Source organism: Watersipora subatra, chromosome 5, assembly GCF_963576615.1.
Source record: "Watersipora subatra chromosome 5, tzWatSuba1.1, whole genome shotgun sequence".
In the NCBI taxonomy this organism is placed as follows: domain Eukaryota; kingdom Metazoa; phylum Bryozoa; class Gymnolaemata; order Cheilostomatida; family Watersiporidae; genus Watersipora; species Watersipora subatra.
The window spans coordinates 65,943,738-65,963,733 of NC_088712.1; the positions used below are offsets into that span (position 1 = coordinate 65,943,738).

The 19,996-nt window shown below is 35.6% G+C and overlaps 1 protein-coding gene across 1 annotated transcript in view; it reads right to left on the reverse strand.

Annotated features, from left to right (window-relative positions):
* Positions 1-19,996, reverse strand: part of LOC137396269 (squamous cell carcinoma antigen recognized by T-cells 3-like) — a 41,691-nt gene that overhangs the window by 13,765 nt on the left and 7,930 nt on the right. Inside the window, exons 7-18 of the mRNA XM_068082463.1 lie at positions 19,561-19,685; positions 18,695-18,862; positions 17,834-17,972; positions 17,546-17,719; positions 17,383-17,441; positions 17,127-17,236; positions 16,442-16,610; positions 15,750-16,034; positions 14,826-15,003; positions 5,868-5,965; positions 5,508-5,699; positions 5,089-5,178 (exon numbers count right to left, since the gene is read on the reverse strand). Coding sequence (XP_067938564.1) covers positions 5,089-5,178; positions 5,508-5,699; positions 5,868-5,965; positions 14,826-15,003; positions 15,750-16,034; positions 16,442-16,610; positions 17,127-17,236; positions 17,383-17,441; positions 17,546-17,719; positions 17,834-17,972; positions 18,695-18,862; positions 19,561-19,685 — 1,787 coding nt within the window. The remainder of the gene's footprint in view (positions 1-5,088; positions 5,179-5,507; positions 5,700-5,867; positions 5,966-14,825; positions 15,004-15,749; positions 16,035-16,441; positions 16,611-17,126; positions 17,237-17,382; positions 17,442-17,545; positions 17,720-17,833; positions 17,973-18,694; positions 18,863-19,560; positions 19,686-19,996) is intronic.

Consider the following 19,996-nt stretch of genomic DNA (forward strand, 5'->3'; position numbering starts at 1 on the left):
TGTGTGTGTAGGTCTCATAACATACATGTATAGGCCATATGACATATGTGTGTGTAGGTCTCATAACATACATGTATAGACCATGTGACATATGCCTGTGCAGGTCTCATAACATACATGTATAGACCATGTGACATATGTGTGTGCAGGTCTCATAACATACATGTATAGGCCATGTGACATATGTGTGTGCAGGTCTCATAACATACATGTATAGACCATGTGACATATGTGTGTGCAGGTCTCATAACATACATGTATAGGCCATGTGACATATGAGTGTGCAGGTCTCATAACATACATGTATAGGCCATGTGACATATGTGTGTGCAGGTCTCATAACATACATGTATAGACCATGTGACATATGTGTGTGCAGGTCTCATAACATACATGTATAGGCCATGTGACATATGTGTGTGCAGGTCTCATAACATACATGTATAGACCATGTGACATATGTGTGTGCAGGTCTCATAACATACATGTATAGGCCATGTGACATATGAGTGTGCAGGTCTCATAACATACATGTATAGGCCATGTGACATATGTGTGTGTAGGTCACATAACATACATGTATAGACCATGTGACATATGTGTTTGCAGGTCTCATAACATACGTGTAAGTACGCCTAAATCTTAATACGGGCTCACGATGTGCACGGACCCTTCTACTTTTGGCTGACCAAGGATGCGCACCACCTGTTTGACTGACTCAGAAAGTGGACCACCTGTTTTGCTATTGCTTGGCTATTCCAGTCCAGGATATGCAGCTGGTGTATATCCTGGAATAGCCAAAAATAAAACAGCTGGTACACTTTCGGAGTCCGCCAAACAGCTGGTGTGCATCCTCTTGGCTATCCCCGAATGCGTACCAGCAGTTATACTTTATTAAAGCTCAAGATGTGTCTGTTTTACTTTTGGCTGATGCCTGATGTGTACCGCCTGTTTTACTTTTGGCTGATGCCTGATGTGTACCGCCTGTTTTACTTTTGGCTGATGCCTGATGTGTACCGCCTGTTTTACTTTTGGCTGATGCCTGATGTGTACCGCCTGTTTTACTTTTGGCTGATGCCTGATGTGTACCGCCTGTTTTACTTTTGGCTGATGCCTGATGTGTACCGCCTGTTTTACTTTTGGCTGATGCTTGAAATGTAACGCTTTTTTCATAAGTGCTTATTTTACAACTATTGAACAGACGAGCAGCACCAAGCAACTCGTGTTGGATAACTCCTAAGTTCAAAGTATGGACTTAATAGCACGAGTTTTTAAATAAACTTCTATAAGTTTTTAAATGTTTTTGTTGTCAGGAATGTGAATATCTGTGTTTCCAAATAGGCCTGGCAGTTCAATAGGCGATTCACAGTCTGAACGCAAGGCATGCCGTACATACCTTATTAGATAACAAGTGACATCTTTAAAACAAACATAAGAGTTACAAACATTAAAAAGTGGCCTTGACATAAAACCCTCAGAGAGATAGATAGCTCGCGTCCAGCTACAAGTAATAGTTCACCTGTCCCATACTTCTGCATTGCCATTGGACGACCAGACGCATATGCAGTATTACAGGAGGTCCTGCTACAAGTAATAGTTCACCTGTCCCATACTTCTGCATTGCCATTGGACGACCAGACGCATATGCAGTATTACAGGAGGTCCTGCTACAAGTAATAGTTCACCTGTCCCATACTTCTGCATTGCCATTGGACGACCAGACGCATATGCAGTATTACAGGAGGTCCTGCTACAAGTAATAGTTCACCTGTCCCATACTTCTGCATTGCCATTGGACGACCAGACGCATATGCAGTATTACAGGAGGTCCTGCTACAAGTAATAGTTCACCTGTCCCATACTTCTGCATTGCCATTGGACGACCAGACGCATATGCAGTATTACAGGAGGTCCTGCTACAAGTAATAGTTCACCTGTCCCATACTTCTACATTGCCATTGGACGACCAGACGCATATGCAGTATTACAGGAGGTCCTGCTACAAGTAATAGTTCACCTGTCCCATACTTCTACATTGCCATTGGACGACCAGACGCATATGCAGTATTACAGGAGGTCCTGCTACAAGTAATAGTTCACCTGTCCCATACTTCTGCATTGCCATTGGACGACCAGACGCATATGCAGTATTACAGGAGGTCCTGCTACAAGTAATAGTTCACCTGTCCCATACTTCTGCATTGCCATTGGACGACCAGACGCATATGCAGTATTACAGGAGGTCCTGCTACAAGTAATAGTTCACCTGTCCCATACTTCTACATTGCCATTGGACGACCAGACGCATATGCAGTATTACAGGAGGTCCTGCTACAAGTAATAGTTCACCTGTCCCATACTTCTGCATTGCCATTGGACGACCAGACGCATATGCAGTATTACAGGAGGTCCTGCTACAAGTAATAGTTCACCTGTCCCATACTTCTGCATTGCCATTGGACGACCAGACGCATATGCAGTATTACAGGAGGTCCTGCTACAAGTAATAGTTCACCTGTCCCATACTTCTGCATTGCCATTGGACGACCAGACGCATATGCAGTATTACAGGAGGTCCTGCTACAAGTAATAGTTCACCTGTCCCATACTTCTGCATTGCCATTGGACGACCAGACGCAGATGCAGTATTACAGGAGGTGTGACGGCCAACAAAGTCAACACATTTTAGCAGTCATTAAGGGACAGACAACTCCCATCAAGTGTTGTTTCCTTTATAATTCTGGAGCACTCTACTCATGTCAAAATGGATGCAAAATCTTGTCGTTACAGTTATGCAGCTGACCATCTGCTCAATTATAACATTTAATGATCTGGACAGCAAGAGGTCAACCAGAGGTCAACCAGAGATCAACCTATTATTGCTGCTTCATTTTCTGCTGACCAAAGCTTTGGAAAGGCTTTTTTAAAATATCCTAATATGCGCTAGATAAATTGTTCTCATTGCAAATATAATTATAGGGGTGTTGTCACGACACACAAGCTTTGGACACATTGTTAAAGGAATGAAGTCTATATGCGGCAATAGGAACAACTGTCAGAGCTCAGACAACAGGTCAGAGCTCGATTCCCAAAAAAGGCCACTAGAGGGACAGGAAAGCATCTGACTACATAGCTCTCTCTGCCAGGTCAACTTAGGCTAGTCAGCATTCAGACAGGCAGACACCTACAAGTAACTTGAGTCAATATGGGCAATAGTACACCGCTACTGCTGGGCTCACAAGTTGGAAGTCTAACGCTAGTTGAGTTTATCATTTCATCAAACTTGTTTAAACATAAAAGCGACACTTACAAGTTCTCCTAAAATTATTTGCGATTGATTTATGGAAACTCAATCATAAAAACTGACCATTTTCAATCCTTCACTCTACACCCATTCAGGAAATATCGCTGACTTGGCAGTTAAAGTGCATTGTTAGTGGGCAGCAACTCAACGTCCCATCATGGTGAGCATACCAAAAGAGGCAAATCTATATATAGACTTGGCTCCTTCAGTGACTCAATATATTTAGTGAATAAGAATAAGATAATACTGTATAGCTGTAAAATTTAGTGTTGTATTGTTAACTGGAAGAAGGGGTGATGCTGCCAAATTATGTAATTTAACCACGAGCACGATACTTCTCAATGATATTTACAGTATATACATGTATGTGTAGGCAGTGCAGTATATACATGTATGTGTAGGCAGTGCAGTATATACATGTACGTGTAGGCAGTGCAGTATATACGTGTATGTGTAGGCAGTGCAGTATATACATGTACGTGTAGACAGTGCAGTATATACATGTACGTATAATCAGTGCAGTATATACATGTACGTGTAGGCAGTGCAGTATATACATGTATGTGTAGGCAGTGCAGTATATACATGTACGTGTAGACAGTGCAGTATATACATGTACGTATAATCAGTGCAGTATATACATGTACGTGTAGGCAGTGCAGTATATACATGTATGTGTAGGCAGTGCAGTATATACATGTACGAGTAGGCAGTGCAGTATATACATGTATGTGTAGGCAGTGCAGTATATACATGTACGTGTAGGCAGTGCAGTATATACATGTACGTGTAGGCAGTGCAGTATATACATGTACGTGTAGGCAGTGCAGTATATACATGTACGAGTAGGCAGTGCAGTATATACATGTATGTGTAGGCAGTGCAGTATATACATGTACGTGTAGGCAGTGCAGTATATACATGTACGTGTAGGCAGTGCAGTATATACATGTACGTGTAGGCAGTGCAGTATATACATGTACATGTAGTCAGTGCAGTATATAAACAGGGTAAACAGAAATTGTCAGGATAAACAATCAAAAAGAAACCGTCATGGTAAACAAGTAAAGAGAAACTGGGAGGATAGATGAGTAAAGAGAAACTGGGAGGATGGTTGGGTAACAGAAGTACACAAGTAAAGAGAAACAGGGAGGATAGATGAGTAAAGAGAAACTGGCAGGATGGTTGGGTAAAGGAAGTACAAAAGTAAAAAGAAACTGGCAGGATAGATGAGTAAAGAGAAACTGGCAGGATGGTTGGGTGAAGGAAGTACACAAGTAAAGAGAAACTGGGAGGATGGTTTGGTAAAGGAAGTACACAAGAGAAACTGGGAGGATAGATGAGTAAAGAGAAACTGGAAGAATAGATGAGTAAAGAGAAACTGGGAGGATGGTTGGGTAAAGGAAGTTCAAAAGTAAAGAGAAACTGGGAGAATAGATGAGTAAAGAGAAACTGGGAAGATGGTTGGGTAAAGGAAGTACAAAAGTGAAAAGAAACTGGCAGGATAGATGAGTAAAGAGAAACTGGGAGAACAGTTGAGCAAAAGGGAAACTGGCAGGATAGTTGAGTAAAAAGAAACTACCAAGTTACATAAGCAAAGAAAAACCGTCAGTGTAAACAAGTGAAGAGAAACTGGCAGGATAGTTCGATAAACAGAAACTGCCAGGATAAACAAGCAGAAATAAACTGTCAGGGTAAACACGCAACGAAAAACTGGCAAGCCGGCAAGACAAACTAACGCAGTCCAGCGAATTACAGAGTAAAAAGTTTAATGGATAACATACCTTAGCAAACTCGGCCTCCACTTGTTCTTTAGTCAGGTCATAGTTGAGGCCACTCACAAACAGCTTGCACTTTTCCATCCCCGTCTCGTACTAATAAACAATTCTACACTCTTCTAAATCTATCAGATGAAAGACAATATGTCTGCTACAGACCTCTAACAAGCAAAATAATGTGACTGGAAACTGGCCTCTACCAAATTCCTTTTGCACCTTGAGTGATTCTGCAGTAAATTCTGTTTATCACGAAGTTAGCAGTCATGATAGATCATTAGATAGATCATTGCATACATAACAAGCAGACACGATGTTTAACATGAACAAGACATGCTGATTAGTTCTCACACACAGACATCAACATGAATGGTCACACACACCCATTCATGCACGCGGTATAATAGCCGGCAAGAAAAGCTTCTCACCTTCAACTTAGGTGTGTTTCCACTCCGTTTTTGGTTGCAAGGTGAAACGTACATTGGGCGTCCCTGAACATCAGCTCTGTCAAGCTTAAGAGCAGAGACTACGGGCTCAATAGTTGAGAATTCAACATAAGCAAAACCCTTAGATTTATCTCCCCTACTTTTCATGAGTCTCACTTCTTTCACTTGCCCACACTATAAAACCGGAGAGAGAGTTGTAAAGAGACAGAATAGACCAGATTGTTAATAAACAACGGATCACTAACCGGTTGCTAACTGTTCAATAACAGCCTGTCTCAGTCATGAATGCCTGAAAACAAGAGAGTGGCAGCAACAATCATATCAGACAATAATTTTAGTCACCTGGGAGAACCTTTCTTGAAGTTGCTCTTCCGTCGTTGTGTAAGAAAGGTTGGAGACAAATACAGTTGTATTGTCAGTACTGCTATAGTCTGAGGTTTCTGAAACACCCATATAGCAATACACACTGGCTGGTCCTGTGACACACCACATAATAACACACACATATAGCAATACACACTGGCTGGTCATGTGACACACCACATAATAACACACATATAACAATACACACTGGCTGGTCATGTGATACATCATGTAATAACACGCGTATAACAGTACACACTGGCTGGTCATGTAACACATCATGTGATAACACATATAACAATACACACTGGCTGGTCATGTAACACATCCTGTGATAACACATATAACAATACACACTGGCTGGTCATGTGACACACCACATAATAACACACATATAAAAATACACACTGGCTGGTCATGTGATACATCATGTGAAGACACGCATATAACAGTACACACTGGCTGGTCATGTAACGCATCCTATGATAACACACGTATAACAATACACACTGGCTGGTCATGTGACACATCATGTAATAACACATATAACAATAAACACTAGCTGGTCATGTGACACACCATGTAATAACACATATAATAAACACTAGCTGGTCATGTGACACAGCACACAACAATATGAAGATCATGAAATGGAAAAAGAACGATTACTATCACAGGCATTAAAACCACAAAAGTTTATCTCTTAACAAATTTTCTGTCAGCAGAAATAACAACTGGCAACTGCACAACTCTGAAACTGGACAAATAAGCGCAAGAAAATAAAAAACTTAACAGGCCCCTAAGAATTAATAAGTGCTAATATGTATTATATATCGATATGTATTATATATCGATATGTATGATATATCGATATGTATGATATATCGATATGTATTATATATCGATATGTATGATATATCGATATGTATGATATATCGATATGTATTATATATCGATATGTATGATATATCGATATGTATGATATATCGATATGTATTATATATCGATATGTATTATATATCGATATATATTATATATCGATATGTATTATATATCGATATGTATTATATATCGATATGTATTATATATCGATATGTATTATATATCGATATGTATTATATATCGATATGTATTATATATCGATATGTATTATATATCGATATGTATTATATATCGATATGTATTATATATCGATATGTATTATATATCGATATGTATTATATATCGATATGTATTATATATCGATATGTATTATATATCGATATGTATTATATATCGATACGTTTTATATATCGATACGTATTATATATCGATACGTATTATATATCGATACGTATTATATAACGATACGTATTATATATCGATACGTATTATATATCGATACGTATTATATATCGATACGTATTATATATCGATACGTATTATATATCGATATGTATTATATATCGACACGTATTATATATCGACACATATTATATATCGATACGTATTATATATCGATACATATGATATATCGATACGTATTATATATCGATACGTATTATATATCGATACGTATTATATATCGATATGTATTATATATCGATATGTATTATATATCGACATGTATTATATATCGACATGTATTATATATCGACATGTATTATATATCGATATGTATTATATATCGATATGTATGATATATCGATACGTATTATATATCGATACGTATTATATATCGATATGTATTATATATCGATATGTATTATATATCAATATTTAATATATATAAATTTGTATTATATATAAATTTGTATTTATATATCAATTAGTATTATGTATTAATATGTATTAATTATCAATATGTAATATATATAAATATGTATTATATATAAAATTGTATTTATATATCAATTTGTATTATATATTAATATGTATTAATTATCAATATGTAATATATATAAATATGTATTATATATAAATTTGTATTTATGTATCAATTTGTATTATGTATTAATATGTATTAATTATCAATATGTAATATATATAAATATGTATTATATATAAATTTGTATTTATGTATCAATTTGTATTATGTATTAATATGTATTAATTATCAATATGTAATATATATAAACTTGTATTATATATAAATTTGTATTTACATATCAATTTGTATTAGGTATTAATATGTATTAATTATCAATATGTAATATATATAAATATGTATTATATATAAATTTGTATTTATGTATCAATTTGTATTATGTATTAATATGTATTAATTATCAATATGTAATATATATAAAATTGTATTATATATAAATATGTATTTACATATCAATTTGTATTATGTATTAATATGTATTAATTATCAATATGTAATATATATCAATATGTATTATATATAAAATTGTATTCATATATCAATTTGTATTATGTATTAATGTGTATTAATTATTAATATGTAATATACAGTGAAACTCGGATAACTCAAACTTCAAGGGACCGAGCAAGTGTTCGAATTATTAGAGTGTTCAAGTTATCAGAGCACTGTCACAAGTCCATGTATTTACTTATTTATTAGTAGATACATGAACATATACAAACTATAATATAAATCAAAAGCACAAATGGCTTGTTTCAAATTAAATGCTTCTAATGTAAAGTTTAAAACGTTTTTATCAAAAAGTATAGAGATTTTTCTATCACTTGAGATTGGTTTGTTGTTTGAGGTGATGTTATTGCCAGGACGTTTTTTAGATTGACATTGGCAAAACTTGATCGTTGCTGAAATGCTCAAAGAAAAGACATCTTTTGCTTTTGAGCGTTTTACCCACGATCAATTTTGCCGATCTTTCTTGAAGTTTATGGAAAGATTACCTTACTTTACCTGGGATTCGTTAAGAGCAACACTCCGAGGCAGTTCAATTAAAAGTTTTACGAGGTTTTACGGTACATTGTATATCACTCACGCTTTTTGAATGGATACTTATTGAATGTACACACGTATTTTGTGTTTAGGGCAAACGATGAATAGTTTTTTTAGCTAAGACAACGTATACGTTTGACTACCACAATTCTTAAGACGTTTTAAACATTCAACATTCCGACGTTAATTCAACACGGAAAACTATTCATCACGGGCTAGCCGGGTCACGCACTCAAGGATTTTCGCCACGCAAATACAAAACAAAAACAACATGCTGTTTTTGTTTTGTATGTGCGTGGCGAAAATTCTTGCGCCCGTGACCCGGCTAGCCCGTTCTGTTCATCGTATAGCATTATAAATCAAATTTCACCAAACCTTTAGAACAGTCGTTGACAAAAATATTTTGCTGATGGAGGTAATAACGACGCTTATGAATTACGAAAAGTTGAGGTTTACCTCTATGGCTAGGAATAAAGTGATTTTCTAAAGCGATAGCAACAGTTTCGGTAGCCGTTGGGCAAAAAACAGTTCGTTATAACAGTGTTGAATTCGAGTTATATAGAGCCATTTATCATTGCGTGGGAACGGACCAAGCAAATCCAGTCGAGTTAACCATGTGTTCGCTATATCCGAGGGCGAGTTATCCATGTTTCACTGTATATAAATATGTATTATATATAAATTTGTATTTATGTATCAATTTGTATTATGTATTAATATGTATTAATTATCAATATGTAATATATATAAATTTGTATTATATATAAACTTGTATTTACATATCAAGTTGTATTATGTATTAATATGTATTAATTATCAATATGTAATATATATAAATGTGTGTTATATATAAATTTGTATTTATATATCAATTTGTATTATGTATTAATATGTATTAATTATTAATATGTAATATATATAAATATGTATTATATATAAATTTGTATTATATATAAATATTTATTTATATATCAATTTGTATTATGTATTAATATGTACTAATTATCAATATGTAATATATATAAATTTGTATCATATATAAATTTGTATTATGTATTTATATATCAATTTGTATTATGTATTAATATGTATTAATTATTAATATGTAATATATATAAATATGTTTAATATATAAATTTGTATTATATATAAATATGTATTTATATATCAATTTGTATTATGTATTAATATGTACTAATTATCAATATGTAATATATATCAATTTGTATTATATATAAATTTGTATTATGTATTAATATGTATGAGAACACTTTGATTAAGAATTGTTCCATCTCAACATTCCCTTAACAACATCAGATCAACTGTTCAGTCTTTTTGTGTAAAATGAATCAATTATTTCTCATGCATTGCACTACTATAACATAACTACCTACAGCCCACAATTATCTTGACTCCCTAGGATACCACGGCTAAAGAAAATTAATACTTTTAAATAAGTATTCGGAGGAACTACATGAGCTGAAGCGCAACAAATCATCTATGATATACAGTATAAATCTAGTACTTACTCAGCACATGACTCCTATATAATCTTTACATGTGTAGTATATAGTCGGTGCATATCTAGTATATACTCAGTACATGTGTAGTATATAGTCGGTGCATATCTAGTATATACTCAGTACATATCTAGTATATACTCAGTACATGTCTAGTATATACTCAGTCCATGTCTAGTATATACTCAGTACATGTCTAGTATATACTCAGTACATATCTAGTATATACTCAGTACATGTCTAGTATATACTCAGTACATGTCTAGTATATACTCAGTACATATCTAGTATACACTCAGTACATGTCTAGTATACACTCAGTACATGTCTAGTATATACTCAGTACATGTCTAGTATACACTCAGTACGTATCTAGTATACACTCAGTACATGTCTAGTATACACTCAGTACATGTCTAGTATATACTCAGTACATGTCTAGTATATACTCAGTACGTATCTAGTATACACTCAGTACATGTCTAGCATATACTCAGTACATGTCTAGTATATACTCAGTACATATCTAGTATACACTCAGTACATGTCTAGTATATACTCAGTACATGTCTAGTATATACTCAATACATGTCTAGTATATACTCAGTACATGTCTAGTATATACTCAGTACATATCTAGTATACACTCAATACATGTCTAGTATATACTCAGTACATGTCTAGTATATACTCAGTACATATCTAGTATACACTCAGTACATGTCTAGTATATACTCAGTACGTATCTAGTATACACTCAGTACATGTCTAGTATACACTCAGTACATGTCTAGTATATACTCAGTACGTATCTAGTATACACTCAGGACATGTCTAGCATATACTCAGTACATGTCTAGTATATACTCAGTACATATCTAGTATACACTCAGTACATGTCTAGCATATAATCAGTACATGTCTAGTATATACTCAATACATGTCTAGTATATACTCAGTACATGTCTAGTATATACTCAGTACATATCTAGTCTACACTCAATACATGTCTAGTATATACTCAGTACATGTCTAGTATACACTCAATACATGTCTAGTATATACTCAGTACATGTCTAGTATACACTCAATACATGTCTAGTATATACTCAGTACATATCTACTATATACTCAGTACATGTCTAGTATATACTCAGTACATGTCTAGTATATACTCAGTACATATCTAGTATACACTCAGTACATGTCTAGTATACACTCAGTACATGTCTAGTATATACTCAGTACGTATCTAGTATACACTCAGTACATATCTAGTATACACTCAGTACATGTCTAGTATATACTCAGTACATATCTAGTATACACTCAGTACATGTCTAGTATATACTCAGTACATGTCTAGTATATACTCAGTACATATCTAGTATACACTCAATACATGTCTAGTATATACTCAGTACATGTCTAGTATACACTCAATACATGTCTAGTATATACTCAGTACATATCTACTATATACTCAGTACATGTCTAGTATATACTCAGTACATGTGTAGTATATACTCAGTACATGTGTAGTGTATACTCAGTACATGTCTAGTATATACTCAGTACATGTCTAGTATACACTCAATACATGTCTAGTATATACTCAGTACATATCTACTATATACTCAGTACATGTCTAGTATATACTCAGTACATGTCTAGTATATACTCAGTACATATCTAGTAAATACTCAGTACATGTCTAGTATATACTCAGTACACGTCCAGTATACACTCAGTACATGTCTAGTATATACTCAGTAAATGTGTAGTGTATACTCAGTACATGTCTAGCATATACTCAGTACATGTCTAGTATACACTCAGTACATGTCTAGTATATACTCAGTAAATGTCTAGTATATACTCAGTGCATGTCTAGTATACACTCAATACATGTCTAGTATATACTCAGTACATGTCTAGTATATACTCAGTACATATCTAGTATACACTCAATACATGTCTAGTATATACTCAGTACATGTCTAGTATACACTCAATACATGTCTAGTATATACTCAGTACATGTCTAGTATACACTCAATACATGTCTAGTATATACTCAGTACATATCTACTATATACTCAGTACATGTCTAGTATATACTCAGTACATGTCTAGTATATACTCAGTACATATCTAGTATATACTCAGTACATATCTAGTATACACTCAGTACATGTCTAGTATATACTCAGTACATGTCTAGTATATACTCAGTACATGTCTAGTATATACTCAGTACGTATCTAGTATACACTCAGTACATATCTAGTATACACTCAGTACATGTCTAGTATACACTCAGTACATGTCTAGTATATACTCAGTACGTATCTAGTATACACTCAGTACATGTCTAGTATACACTCAGTACATATCTAGTATATACTCAGTACATGTCTAGTATATACTCAGTACATGTCTAGTATACATGTCTAGTATATACTCAGTACATGTCTAGTATATACTCAGTACATATCTAGTATACACTCAATACATGTCTAGTATATACTCAGTACATGTCTAGTATACACTCAATACATGTCTAGTATATACTCAGTACACGTCTAGCATATACTCAGTACATGTCTAGTATATACTCAGTACATGTCTAGTATATACTCAGTAAATGTCTAGTATATACTCAGTGCATGTCTAGTATACACTCAATACATGTCTAGTATATACTCAGTACATGTCTAGTATATACTCAGTACATGTCTAGTATATACTCAGTACGTATCTAGTATACACTCAGTACATATCTAGTATACACTCAGTACATGTCTAGTATACACTCAGTACATGTCTAGTATATACTCAGTACGTATCTAGTATACACTCAGTACATGTCTAGTATACACTCAGTACATATCTAGTATATACTCAGTACATGTCTAGTATATACTCAGTACATGTCTAGTATACATGTCTAGTATATACTCAGTACATGTCTAGTATATACTCAGTACATATCTAGTATACACTCAATACATGTCTAGTATATACTCAGTACATGTCTAGTATACACTCAATACATGTCTAGTATATACTCAGTACATATCTACTATATACTCAGTACATGTCTAGTATATACTCAGTACATGTGTAGTATATACTCAGTACATGTGTAGTGTATACTCAGTACATGTCTAGTATATACTCAGTACATGTCTAGTATACACTCAATACATGTCTAGTATATACTCAGTACATATCTACTATATACTCAGTACATGTCTAGTATATACTCAGTACATGTCTAGTATATACTCAGTACATATCTAGTAAATACTCAGTACATGTCTAGTATATACTCAGTACATGTCTAGTATATACTCAGTACATATCTAGTAAATACTCAGTACATGTCTAGTATATACTCAGTACACGTCCAGTATACACTCAGTACATGTCTAGTATATACTCAGTAAATGTCTAGTATATACTCAGTGCATGTCTAGTATATATTCAGTACATGTCGAGTATATACTCAGTACACGTCTAGCATATACTCAGTACATGTCTAGTATACACTCAGTACATGTCTAGTATATACTCAGTAAATGTCTAGTATATACTCAGTGCATGTCTAGTATACACTCAATACATGTCTAGTATATACTCAGTACATGTCTAGTATATACTCAGTACATATCTAGTATACACTCAATACATGTCTAGTATATACTCAGTACATGTCTAGTATACACTCAATACATGTCTAGTATATACTCAGTACATGTCTAGTATACACTCAATACATGTCTAGTATATACTCAGTACATATCTACTATATACTCAGTACATGTCTAGTATATACTCAGTACATGTCTAGTATATACTCAGTACATATCTAGTATATACTCAGTACATATCTAGTATACACTCAGTACATGTCTAGTATATACTCAGTACATGTCTAGTATATACTCAGTACATATCTAGTATACACTCAATACATGTCTAGTATATACTCAGTACATGTCTAGTATACACTCAATACATGTCTAGTATATACTCAGTACATATCTACTATATACTCAGTACATGTCTAGTATATACTCAGTACATGTGTAGTATATACTCAGTACATGTGTAGTGTATACTCAGTACATGTCTAGTATATACTCAGTAAATGTCTAGTATATACTCAATACATGTCTAGTATATACTCAGTACATATCTACTATATACTCAGTACATGTCTAGTATATACTCAGTACATGTCTAGTATATACTCAGTACATATCTAGTAAATACTCAGTACATGTCTAGTATATACTCAGTACACGTCCAGTATACACTCAGTACATGTCTAGTATATACTCAGTAAATGTCTAGTATATACTCAGTACTGGTCTAGTATATACTCAGTGCATGTCTAGTATATATTCAGTACATGTCGAGTATATACTCAGTACACGTCTAGCATATACTCAGTACATGTCTAGTATATACTCAGCACAAGTCTAATGTATACTCTACCTGCACTTCCTAAGTCAGTCTTTGTCTTCTTCAAAGGAGGCTGATCTGAAGACTGCAGTTCAGTATGAAATTTCGAATGAGCAGGCGCTTGAGGCACTTTGAAATCTCCAGAAGATGGAGCCTTAAACTCTGCTGAGGCAGCAACATTACTAGCAGATTTATTCTCCCCTTGATCTCTCTGTGAATATGGCAAATGGACTTCAGAAATCTAATGAAACACATGTATAAAAGCTATGAAGGATATAAATAACAGACCAGACACTGGGAGAGAAACTAAAGCCATGTTCATGAAACATGATCATGTCTAATAATAACAAACATACTATTAATAAATTTAACAAAATAACAAGAGACTCGATCTAGTCCAATTCTCATGTATAATTATAACAAACAGAGATCTGATCTAGTCCAACTCTCATGTATAATTATAACAAACAAAGACCTGATCTAGTTCAACTCTCATGTATTATAATAACAAACAGAGATCTGATCTAGTCCAATTCTCATGTATAATTATAACAAACAGAGACCTGATCTATTTCAACTCTAATGTATAATAATAAAAAACAGAGACCTGATCTAGTTCAACTCTCATGTCTAATGATAACAAACAGAGACCTGATCTATTTCAACTCTCATGTATAATGATAACAAACAGAGATCTGATTTAGTTCAAATCTCATGTATAATAATAACAAACAGAGACCTGATCTAGTTCAACTCTCATGTATAATTATAACAAACAGAGACCTGATCTAGTTCAACTCTCATGTATAATTATAACAAACAGAGACCTGATCTATTTCAACTCCCATGTATAATGATAACAAACAGAGATCTGATCTAGTTCAACTCTCATATATAATGGTAGACAAAGTCGGAGTAATTAGATACATGCAGATTACGATTGGCTGAATCACACACCTTTCTCTTATATATGATTGGCTCCTGGTTCACTTTGGAAGATTGATTTGTCATCTCCTCATTTATTGTTCCTGCTGTCTTCCTCGATGCTTCAAGTCCTTCCTGCCCAACATTGTCTTCATTAACTGCCTTTTGTCTTACCTTAATTGGAGAGGTTTTGTTTTGTTTGTTTTTACTAGGAAGCTTGTCACCTGCCTTATTTGGTTTGCCTCTCTGGCTTGTTTTGGGTTTGTTTAATGGTCGCCGTTCAAACTTCGGTTTCCGTTTTGTTTCATCTTGAGCAATCTAAACAGACGAACAAATTAGAAATGAAGACCCAACAATCCTTCGAAAGTAACAGAGCTGCAACGTACACTCGACTGTATGATTGTGTTAGTAAATAGTCATATGACTGAGTGATTGGAATAAATGCCTTCTTCCTATACATCAATATGTACAACTTAACACCGAGTCCAACTTACATGCTGTTCTGCTTATTCACCATTAACGATGCCTTTCTGCCTACCTCGAACAATTGTAAAAGATGAGAAAAACCAAAAACTTGCAGCACTATACAACGCCTTAGATGATCAACATTGCCCTAAAGTATAATGTAAAAATGGCCTCTACAATTGGCGCATTAATAGTGAAAATTAGTAGTTTAGAAAAGTATAACTCTATTGGTTAGAACATGGAGTTATTCTATTGCTGACCTTTTGTCTAACATCAGCGACTCTAGCCTGAGCAACATAGAGTTGATCAAGAGTGCCTTCCTCTCTCACAAACCTGAGATATTCCGAGCAAAGAGACTCTGGCCAGTCGGTGACAGCTTTGAGGGCCCTCTGCAGGACCTTTATGCAATGCTTCTGATCGCCATATTGTCTAAAAAAACAAAAAATTGTAAAAGAGCTTTTTGACTTAGCTTGATGGCTTGTAGTGCAACTACAAAAGCCCTCACATAGGCTCATACAGTCTAACTGCTGCAGACACCATTCAAGGGACATAAAATTCATATGTGTGGTTACAAGTATTGTGAGAGTCTAATATATACAGTGGAGTCTTAAAGTGTGATCATAGTTAAACATCATTCGATAAGCTTATTGATCAACTCGAAGATGAGATGATAAGTATTAGTGAAGATCAATTTAAGGTAGAAGTGACTGACATCTGAGTGTCAGATATTCGAGAGTAGAAGTGACTGACATCTGAGTGTCAGATATTCGAGAGTAGAAGTGACTGACATCTGAGTGACAGATATTGGAGAGCAGAAGTGACTGATATCTGAGTGTCAGATATTGGAGAGCAGAAGTGACTGACATCTGAGTGACAGATATTGGAGAGTGCTACCAACTAGACAACCTTACTCAATGTTACTAATAAATCACTTCATTGTTGTACCTCTCAAATGAAACAAATTCCAGCCAGGCTGCAGCTTTGTCATGCCTCCATCCAGTCATGGTCTCATTCCAGATCTCTCTAGCTTTATCCGTATTGTTGCAGTGCTTTGCCTGCAAGGCAGAGTTGTTTTGTGGATTTAAGGTCCAATAAATATCGCTGTACGCATCATGTTTAGAAGGGAACGCGTGGTAGAAAAGAGAAAGTTGTAGATGTGATAATTATTATGATAAATGAAACGGACAATAGCAATAAATACCTCAATCATAGCCCAATATCTTGGTAACACGCACTCAGAGTCCCCTTCTTCTCCGTAATCTAAAACACAAAGTATAAAGTACCAGCAGGAAATAAGAGCAAAACGGAAAATCTCTAACAAATCAGGATGAAATGTGGCGAGAAACGAGTAGATTTTACTTTACATTTCAAAAGATGTTCAATGGCTCTTTCAAATGTATCTCTCAGACTGTCGAGAAGCCTCTGGTCCGGGTGAGCCCAATCTATCTTCCTTCTTATCACATCACAATAAGTTGTCCAAACAGATAAGAAATCCTGTGAAGTCAGTAGGCCACTCTGTAAGGCTGTCTCGAGGTGACCTTCAAGATTTTACCAGCTTCATCATGCCGCCAGCTGCTGCCGCTATTACATGTTGTGAGAAATACTAATAAACTAATTATATAATAATTAAACAAGAGAAGACAATCACTGACCTGTCAAAACTTCTAGAGCATCTCCTAGCTTCTCACAGCACAATGTGTAAGCTACCCATAATGCACCACTCCAAGGGCAATTTCGTACAGATCTTTTGTAGACTGAGATCAACCGAGACGGTGGCTCCCTCTTCATCTCCTGCAGGAAGATCAACACGCGTTATGTCAAGGTAATAGTGCTATCATTCCTGTACAAACAGGATGTAGATGTAGTTTTAGTAACTCATCAAGGAGAGGATCAAGCACTTGTTCTTCACAGGAACAGAGAGTCCCTTAGGAGTGACGTGGCACTGCACTCTATCAAATGCAAAGTCACCCCTAAAGCCTGGTTCCCATATCGATTGCGATACTCCGGCAGTAACTTGCGCAGCAAAACGTTTGCCAAGTTAGGCTCGGCGGCATATGTTCACATATAAGCTGCATCGCTAAACATAATCGCGTAATCAAATAAAATGCTCGCTAGCCACGCCGTTTCCATAATGGTGACCTTCACCTGTACATTGCATTTCGGGAAGGTTTTGCCTGTGGTCTTTTGTGAAATTTGAGCAGCGCGAAACTTGCGATGCAGCCGGCGACTACCGGCGGTCCTCGGCGGTGCCCGGCACATAGGTTCCCATTTCACCGCTAATAGCCTGCGGTGCTGTCGCCGGTGCTTTGCTACATAAATGGGAACCAGGCTTAACCTTTGCCATCTGGAAAGTAGCTAACTGGATACTAAAGCTAATTATAGTAGTACTGAATAAGACTTAGATTTTGATACCGTGAGAGAGAGGAGAGAGCGAGAGAAAGAAGATAAAAAAAGAGAGATAACGAAATGAGATAAAGTGAAACAGGGAAATAAAAGAAAGAGAGAGAACTTACCAAGTACGTTGTGTATTTAATCCATAAGTCCTGGTTAAGGCAGTTGTTAACTATGGCCCTCTCAAACAAGCACCTGACGCAGGCTGTCAGATCAGAGTGATGGGCTAAATATGATGTAATGTATGACTGATAAGCTTGTCCTCTGCTCTCCTCGCCTTGAGCCTCTGCCTGAAATAAAGCTTTGCACACTCGGCTGTCACTCGCCTAGACGGGAAGGCATGTATTTATCAAAGAACAAAAGCATCGGTAATATGCCCTAGGACACTTATGTATTCGCATCATCTAACTTTTGCGTTTTCGCGGAGTCATCCTCTCACGAAAAATTTCATGTGCGAAACTAAACTATCATAACGAGCGAAAACGCGAAATTAAATAGCTTTGTTCATGGATAGTCCAAGAAACAAATGGCAGCAAGCGATCAAATTGCATTATCGACCTCGCCCACACCATTCTACCTGCGGTTCAAAATTACAAACTAGTCCTAAATTGAAAGTCTTTTCTTTTCGGTGAACTGAACCTGAGGAATCTAATTATGTTTGTTCCACTGCATTTATTTTCACATCACTATATTTTCGCACTCATCAGAGCTGTGAAATTAAGTTGCAGCGAAATTTTACTCCGTATGCTACTCATGAAACTAAATACTAGCAAAAGATAAGTGTCCTAGGGTTATCCTATGATACATAACATGTAACATCCTAGGGCTACTATAGTACTTACTTTTTGTGATATTAGCCATAGCTTATAAATGCATATAAGGGGGTGTTGTCACACACACCCATTACGGTGTGTGTCAGCACCCATTACGGCTGCCATATATCTGTACTGCCAAATATCTGTACTTCACCTGTCACACTTGTACTCACCAATTCCCTTTCATGCTTGCTACAGTTGTCGAGTATCTCCACAGCCTTCGCATGCTGCTCTTGCAGCTCTGAAGGGATGCCTTCTCCTAACCACTGCTCGTATTCACCAAGAGCAGCCTGGATGCCTGCAGCATGATGTTCAATCATATTCAACAAGAGCAGCCTGAATGCCTGCAGCATGATGTTCAATCATATTCAACAAGAGCAGCCTGCATGCCTGCAGCATGGTGTCCAATCATATTCAACAAGAGCAGCCTGCATGCCTGCATCATGGTGTTCAATTATATTCAACAAGAGCAGCCTGCATGCCTGCAGCATGGTGTTCAATCATATTCAACAAGAGCAGCCTGCATGCCTGCAGCATGGTGTCCAATCATATTCAACAAGAGCAGCCTGCATGCCTACAGCATGATGTCCAATCATATTCAACAAGAGC